Genomic DNA, 9,018 nt, shown 5'->3' with positions numbered 1-9,018 from the left:
CAGCCTAACATGGTATGGTGGGCCGAAATGCTCGATTCCATACTGAAATCGGCTGTGAAGGCCTAATCCGGCTAAATACACATCACATATATGAAGTGGGTTTACCATGTACCGCACTGACAAACTCTGTCCAAGCTGATCGCAACTGTTGCACCAAATCACCAACCAAATGCTGCAACAAAAATGCCTATGGAAGTTAACGCTACTTGCTATGATATTTTATCAATCACATATAATTGCACAAACGCTGGGAGGAAAAACGTATAAACAAGGCTCGTTGATTAGACCAGTATGTTGTGCAGTTATGCTACAAAGCAATCCGACTGCATAAAAGGAACGACATCAAAATGAATACAAACGACAGGTAGGATAGCGACGAGAGGTTAGGTATTGGATACAGCGCCGTGCCATATACTCTGTGTACCAAGACGGGTCTGTTCACGGAGCATGGGACTGCACACACAAAGACATGATTACATAGGAAGATAAGAGGCTATTGTGTGGGTAGAAAAACGTAAACTAAGAACTACACGTGGATATTTGCACGGGATGATGGTGTGGTAACTGATTGTGACCGTTTGTCTGATAAAGATGCACAAGTAATCCCAAAAGAAATGACAAAACAAGGAACACTGTATGGAGCTTAGAACTTTGTGAAGGGGTCGGGGGTTAGGAAGAAAGATTGGGTCATTTTATTGGAGTAGTGTAAATTCATCCGATCAAAGAAGAATAGATGAATGCGTTAGATTTGCACTAAGTGAACAAAAGTTAGTTTCTTGTGGAGATAAACAAGTTATATTTTGAAGACAGGAATCAATAATATATCAGCTAGAGGTATTGGGGTTCATGCCCCGTAAAGTGGTTCTGCTTCTACGTTCATTCTCCACGGATTGCTTGCAGAGGGCTGTGGAAGCCGGCTGACTTCGCTCTGTGGCATCAGAGGATTCTCCGAGGAATGCACTCTCCAACACAGCTGGTTGTTGTCTGATCTGTGCAGATGCCGGAAGCGATTGGCATGCACGCGTGATAAGTGTTGGTGTGGACGTTGTGCGCTTCAATATGGGACTAAGTTTCACGGAAACGTCCACTAATTCATCCATCGGTGTCCCTGTGGACTCTATTGGAGTTGGATTGGTATTTTCTTCCGAAGGGAAGGCGGTGGAGTAGCATCGTTTAAGAAGAGGCATACGAGGCACGTTGGAACGCGTCAGCCAGTGGGGATACGGCGAGGCAGGCATCAGTTCCGAGTAGAACAACAAATAAGCTTGAGCAGCGGCCACCTCGCTATAATCACAAAGCGACACGTTCGCGTCGTTGCAACTGAGCCAACACTCTAAACGGGAATCAGTGGCAGAAGGAAACCGAGATAACAGAACAGCAGAAGGGGGTAAAATGTGCTCCATAGATGGAAACCCTCTGAAAGTACACATTCTATTTTGTTCACATCCCGCATACCCCGTAACATACATTGTCTTAATGATGAGAAAACCAGCGGTTTAATGATCAAGAATGAAAAAACTTCATCTCGGAGTACAAGAGGATCGGTAGCTCGAACTAGTGTCAAGGCCTCGCGAGGAGTGGATTCCTAATGAATGGCAACTTGCACAAGTTAAAAGAACTAGTGGTGTTTCACCGGTCACGCTGGTTGATGTGCCAATGTGTCGCTGGCCTCAACAAAAGCCTATTATGTGATCTTGTAAGGAGTGCGGGAAACTCAATGATCTGATTACTTAGGGCTATCTAGTCTTCGTAGATAGAGAATTCGGTCTTAAATAGATTCCAGGGTCGCGACAACGAAATATGCGGTCCGAAGACAAAGATAACGCAGCTCCTACAGAACTACAGCACCAGCAACAAAATTTTCTCCAAATTAAATTTTCTTCCATGTCAACTCCTGTAAAGACAACCTTTTCATACCCAAAGCGAGAAAGCCATGAAAGCGCCATTAATCCTGTATAAGAAACTTCATAAGACATGATTATTGGACCTAGTAAAATCGGGTGTGAAAATTTTGTCTGGATGGGATGAGCCTGGTCTGCAAATTTACCTTTTACAGTAGCATTTGCCTTATCTCAACCCCAGCGCGAGTACCAAATGGCCCTACTGACATCACCCTAACGTGATGACCAAACAGGACCCACCATCCAAAAGACCAATCAAAGTGAGAGACCCCCCCCCCCCCGTGTCAATTACGTACATAAACACAGAACACAACGCCTACACACCGACACACTACGACGCACCGCTAACTTACTATGCACTGATGTAATCCGGCTTCGTGACGAAACGCTTGTAACCAAGTTTACGAGCTAAAAGAACGGAACAATGACCACCTATACAATCTGAGCTACCAACATTCCCCTCGATAGCAGGTAAATGCCTTTGTGGTTGGGCTTTGGATCCACACCTACAGAGTCATAGAACACGTAGTGAAAAAGAGATACGTTGAGCTGTATATTATCTTGTATTGTTGAGGGCCACATATTATTCGGTAATTTGGTAAGCGTAACTATCTACCGCAGCTACAGTGTGATCACATAGAGGCGTTTTAAGCCTCTTATTGTTAGTAATGTGAACATCGACGTCTTGCTGGCTTCTCAAACGTGGAAAACATAGGATGCACTTATCTCATGAAGTTATTCTACCGCGCAACCATTGCTCTAACAAAAATCACTAACTTTGAAGGTGAAGATTCCACAGGTTGATCTCAGTAAGAATGCAGTATTCTGGAAAGTTATCCCGAGACCTGAGTGTCAATCACAGTCAAATTTCGAGGATGGTGAAGTAAAATAAAAATGCAGTAGATATCGAAATCCAACTATGCGCTCAAATGTTGCGTGTGATTGGATTAGCCTAATGGGCGTAACAAATTCGATGAAAGTTTCTGGAGCGTGTTCTTCTGGCTCGGGTTGTGGCAAATAAACACCACAGGGGAACAGAGAACATAACTATCGACGGGGTCTGTGTACTGCGTCTGGGAGTCTAACTGACAGAGTACGTCAGAGTAATTATTTTGACATCAAACAAATTTGAATTCTTGTGTGATAACTATTGTTCATAAGATTCCTCTAAATAGATCAACACACACGCCAAACATTCCCATCCGCAGAACGGGTTCGGTCGATCACCATAACCATCGAACACGGAGGTTCGCTGGGATACGTGAATCAGAAAAAGAAATTCCACGGATTCCGTAGGACCTAAGGAGAACAAAACGATCCTTTAATCGGTGCTCTGCGGGAAAATATATCCACCTGTGAGTAGGTTCCAAATATAGAGCTCTCCCATGTAATAACTCCGTTGTCTCGTTCATAGACACGGTGAACCTTTCGGCTCTCAAACCCCCGCCCCCCAAAAAAGAAGACTGAATTTGATGGAATTTGCCAAGAGAAGTCAGTTTACGGTTCCACAAGAGTTTTCACTATGGAGATGGTTGTACCATCATGTTCGATGCTTGAAAACCTCAAAACACCCCTTGTAGCATGACCCAAGCAGTGGGTGTTCAACCTGACGTTCTACCCACACCGAAATACAGCAAGCCATCATCCTCAAACTCACTACTAAACCTCCACCACCTACTCACCTGCAGTAGGCGAAATTATATCATCCGTGGCCACCGCAGTTTTGGCACGCTAGATAAGTAAGCAATGACCTCAACAATCGTCTGCTCACAGATTTGGAAAAGACCGGCCCAGTTCATTTTGGAAAACGCAACCGAACTCCTGCGCTGAAATGATCATAAGAAGTTAGGTAGATGGCAATAACCTGACGTACTTGTCTCTGCACTGAGACGGTGTATTTTAAAGTCTTGATAAACTGGAGCATCAGGTTTCTAAACCTACGTAGATACAAACACAAACTCTTACAGGTAAGGAACGAGCCCACGATCACGCAGGAGACCACCATGGTCATACTCACCATATCACTGCAGTACGGCGATGATCTATTTGTAGAACGCCTTATTGTAACGGAAAGAATTAAAATGAGTGGTTAACCATTGTCAGTACAGGCACAAACCCAGTCAGTAAAAATCCGTCTTTCGATACTCACCAGGCTCATCATTCAAACAGTAAGCAGTGTAGTGTCCGGACTGGAACCCACGACCATGATGTACTATGACCCCAGTTAAATGATACAAATGCTGTCTGGTTGGATTGGGTTTGGCAGGCGAAGGACACCTACTCCTAGGTTGCACAGGCGTGGTCGGCGTTGAATCAACCCGAACGGAGTGCAGCGGACCGTATGCATGTGTGCGTTTACACTCTAACCGATCTGCATCGTTCAGCATAAAATCAGATAGGTCAAGAATGAGCGGAAAGGAAACGTGACAGCCAACTTTCTCACGTTGTCGTCCAATCCAGCTGCAATAAAAACAGCAAAAACATGGTGTCGGTGGTGAAGCGCTCAAAAAATCGCCTGGGATGGGTGAACGAAAAGGATTACAGTTTCCTAACAATACTCATTCAAGGAGGAAACAGCTTAAGAACGAAGTAGCCCCCCATCAAAGCGGAATAGATTCCATGAGAAGTGAAAAAGGAAGTTTATGGTTTCCGAAATTCTTCACTCATTCTGAAAGAGGACACATTACAACGAAACCCACTACGCCGCTGGAACAAAGTCAAACAGTAAAGATCATAAGCATGACCGATATATTATCGAACATCAGCAGACTGTCAAGCTAAACAAAACTTGGTTTTCACTGGGGACTCAACTGAATCTCTCGTATATGATACTCTTCAACTAAATGCGCTGCACAAAGTCCACCTAATGTTTCACTTGGTACGACATTCGAGATATCGCAGTATATTTCATAAAGGAAACTACTCACAAATTTGCTGAAAACGCTTCGACAGCCCACGACCTGTTTCGCCCCTCTTTGGACGGAGAATTTCACAAATTGATATATAAATATACGTATGTGTCGAAATCAGTCCAATTTGAGTTCAAACAGAACAAAAGGTTGACGGAAACTCGGGGACTACGTCTAATTGATGGGCTCCACGAAGGATGAAACGGGTTGTAGGTGGTCGAAGGGTTTTCAGCAGCCTTAATGATTAGTTTCTTCAATGTAAACAAGGCCTGGTTTGCCCGAGGATACTCCCGAAGAACTACTTCTTAAAACATGTTACAATTACGCTATCGTATGGAAGTAATGTAGGTGGACGCAAGATAAATCGATACCTAACTAGTTCTCCATAGATGCCGTTCAGATCGCAGTCAGGTTAAACACACCACTCCGATAAATTGGTCCCTTTCCTGTTTTTTTAAGTGGTGCAAAGATAACGCGTTGGTAATGACCTGGATGACAACAGAAAAAGGACTATTATACACTTCACAATGTTGTAATATTGTATCCCACTCAGGAATACACGAGGGCTGAATAGGAGGCGCATGTGCTCCAAAAGGAGCACGATATTCCAGAATTAAAGCTGCCAAGGAAAAAAAACAGACGCAACAAAACCTTAACTGCTCCGGCGCATGTACGCGGGATAGCCCATCACGACAACCTCATCATGATGTGACGATATGTGTCGCGACTCACTGAACTACACTGTGGGATGTCCGCCCGAAACTCACAGCCTTTCATACCTGGTTATTCAGTGGTTATTTAAAAACTAAAAACGTCTTGTCGTCAGGCTTTGGAACCAAAGGCTTTGACTGAGAACCTCAATCGTCCTCCTCTCTATGTCTGAGCGCACCGGAAGTATCTTAGCCCACATACAACTAGGAAGTTCACACACACACATACACACTCTCATGACAGGTCAAACATCGAGTGGTGCCATCAGCTGCATACAGCAGGGCGGATAAGAGAAAGCAGGCTACTGCTGACGTATCCCTTCTCCCCTATTCGCACACTTTTTCTTCTCCCTATTCCCACCCCATTAATAAATGTATCCATGTGGTGCCATCAGTTTGGACACATGACTATGTTCGTGCTGCATCGATTAGTAAGGAACATCTGAACGTCATCCGGCGCCAACATCCCCAGGCATCTCAAAACCAATCTTCAAACCCCGAAGAGAAGTCTAACTGGCTGCCTAAAACGTACGCACCTTCAGGGAAGCACGAAAACCAGCTGCTCCTCTTCTAATACTGGACTAGCTTGACACTGAATTGTGAACTGTATCATGGGCTAAACGATGTCAATCGCGCTCCCACGTTGGACTCGGGTGACATTCACGTGTTCTGTCTCAGAAAAAAGAACTCAAGATGAAAGCACGGTGGTTAAGTTAACTGCCCCAACAATCTCCGTTCCAAAACAGCCGAAATCGTCCGGCCGCATGGTGTCCTCCAACGGCGTGTCCGCTAAGAACTCAAACTGATCAAAAAGTTGTCACTTAACGGTGGTGCACTTCAAAAACTAACTGCCACTATTTACGGAACACATTTGTGTATTCTGACCACACCTTCGTCCGGAATCGCTTTGTCCATCAATTCCAAGGGTGCGAAAAAATCACTTGGCTATTGGGAAACCGATAAATATGCAGGTTAGACGAATTTATTAATTACCTATTCTGGAGTCTCTCCTCGAAGTTCTGGAGCATTTTAAGCACCTTGGAAGTTTTATTAGTTCCGGCTGAGAGAGAATGCACGAGCACTGAGTGGGGACTTCACCCCCGTCTTTGAATAGTGCGGGCGGGAAGTCATCCGGAGCAGCATCTCGGTGGTGCTTGAGAGAACATATGCAATCGGAAACCTCCGAGCCGTAAATGGTTCCACGTTCACCATCCAGGGTTCTACTTCACCTGTGGGCTCTAGATGATTGCCAGCTCGTGGCCACGACAGTTGCTGTTCGAAGTATTCAGCCCACCGGTAGAAGCGTTCTTCTTTATTCCAGATGGTCGTTCCATTCTGATGCTTGATAGATTCACACACAGGAGGTTTCCGGGGGCAAGTCGCACAAATCGAATGAAATAATCTTCGGGCATTATCGGATTTCTGGGCCTCTTTCATTTATTTGGCTTTCCGTGTCCACTATACTTCACGGTCGACTTACAGACTCAGTTACACTTAACGTCAGATAGCTCTTCGCATCGGGTTATGTTCGGGACCGAGTGGGATATTGTGGTAGCTGCTTCGGTGTGTCAGAGAGTTTGCGCGTGTGCATGTCCGTTCGTCGTTCCACCATCGATCTGGCATGTGACTTCAGTGGCTGATTGGATGTGTGTCCGATTGGTTGGCTCGCGTGAGCGCTGTGGGTTGACTGGATATGTGACTCAGTTGCTTTGCTTCCCTGCTACGAAGGCGGACCAGTTGGCCGCGTGTACCCAATACACCCGTGTCCGTACTTACGTGTTCTTCTGACTTACTGTGAATTACAATAGATATTTATCCGAGATTTAAGCAGTGCCACCGTTCAGTCTGATATCCAGTGCTTGGGTGCGCCTGGTTGGGTCAAGCCACAAGCGAAATTCCCAGCAAAGGGGTGGCGATCACGTCCTATTATGAGTTCAAATCTGATGGTGGAGCATTTAGAAGAGGCTCTAAAGGCGGTTGTGTCCAGGAAAGTACTTTATTCGTTTCTGCAGGGAAGGGTCCGATTTGGTGAGAGGGGATAGTCAAGGATATAAGGAAAGTAATTACGGTAGTGCCAGCAGGTTGTACGTGACAGTGCTGGGTCATTATCCCGTTGGCGTACTTCAACTTCGGACAGCCCAATGACGGACGTCGTTTTGTTGAGTGGACAGGCGATGAATATCTTTGATGCCAACAGACTTTAGTGGCCGAAGGGGATCAACACGGGTGGAATCAGGTGGATGTAGTGTCATAGGTTATTTTGCTACAATTGGACATTCACGGGCCAAATTCTAATACACTGGCTTTGTTGGGGGCCCGGTGCCAGATTCCTCCTGGCCACAACTACAACTCCACCGGATGCGTCGTTCGACGCCATGTGAGACTGTCCGGGAAACTTGGGGTATCCGAGGGCCCGAGGAAATCAAAGGTGCGGAAAATACTGGAAACATTCGCAGGGTGTTGTACTTGATTCGTTCGGCTGGCTCTCAAAGTCTTATCACCAGAACTAACAGGAACACGGCTTTGTTATATTTAGCAAAGGTGGACGATTGGACCGTTAGAAATAATGCTGCGAACAACTTGGATATCATTTGGCTACATGCTGCCTCCAGTCCGGACTGTCGGAATTCAACAGAAAGGTGGACTGTGAATATTGAGCCCCATTCTGCATCAGAAGTGTCTGAGTGTATAGTTCCATTTATGTGTCATCGTGGGCATTCCATTGAATCTGTTCAAAGGTAAGGGTGAATTCCTCAGCCAGTGTCTGTATAGCCTGTTTTCTTCTATCCGGCTATCCGAGACAACTGAGATGATGTGACAATAGTGTCTATCTTCTCAAAAATTTTTGGCAATGAATGTAGCAACCACAGGAGTGTCAGTTTGACTCCTACTATAATAGGGCTCCTGGTGTCACTTGAAGCAACCTGTAAGCACCAAGCGGGGTTTGGACCGAATGGAGACTAAGTCGTCCACATCTTCACCCTTCGTTAGGTTTTAGGGTAACGCCGTATGTACAGATGATTAGAAATTTTAATGTACCTTGGTTTCAAGGGTGCGTTCATATCAATTCGGTCAGTTCAATTATCCACATTTGCTCAGTGATCACGATGGAAACCCCATGTTGAAATAGCTGCTGGCGAAAGCCCTGTCAATCTGGAACACGCAGATGACATCGTTCTCATTTTCGAAGAGGAAAAGAAGATACGGGAATTTCCTGGGAGCTGGCCGAAGTCCTTTAGTAGCCATTTTGCACCCACAAAGTTTAAGGTGATGCTCCTGGACATTCAGTCACTGAACACGACGCTTACAATCCGAGGAGAGGTACTTGACATTGCGGAGCGTGTTACGCACCTTGGAAGTTGTATTAGTTCCGGTTGTAGTGTGACAGATGGGGTGAATACACGAATTTACAAGGCTCGGGTTGGGTTTGCTAATTTGAGACACCTATGACGTCAAAATGGCGTATTCGTGAATCTCAAGGGACGCGTGTATCGGCTG

General features: G+C 45.4%; 1 protein-coding gene across 1 annotated transcript in view; it reads right to left on the bottom strand.

The window, feature by feature from the left end:
- Positions 1–253: 253 nt before the first annotated feature.
- The window catches only part of T265_11441 (hypothetical protein), a gene marked incomplete at both ends in the record, with an annotated part of 34,971 nt that continues 26,206 nt past the window's right edge, over positions 254–9,018 (bottom strand). The window contains 2 exons of the mRNA XM_009178097.1: positions 254–1,333; positions 4,051–4,361. Coding sequence (XP_009176361.1) covers positions 825–1,333; positions 4,051–4,361 — 820 coding nt within the window. The remainder of the gene's footprint in view (positions 1,334–4,050; positions 4,362–9,018) is intronic.

Source organism: Opisthorchis viverrini, assembly GCF_000715545.1.
Source record: "Opisthorchis viverrini unplaced genomic scaffold opera_v5_496, whole genome shotgun sequence".
Taxonomy (NCBI): Eukaryota; Metazoa; Platyhelminthes; class Trematoda; order Opisthorchiida; family Opisthorchiidae; genus Opisthorchis; species Opisthorchis viverrini.
This window is presented reverse-complemented; position numbering and strand designations above follow the sequence as displayed.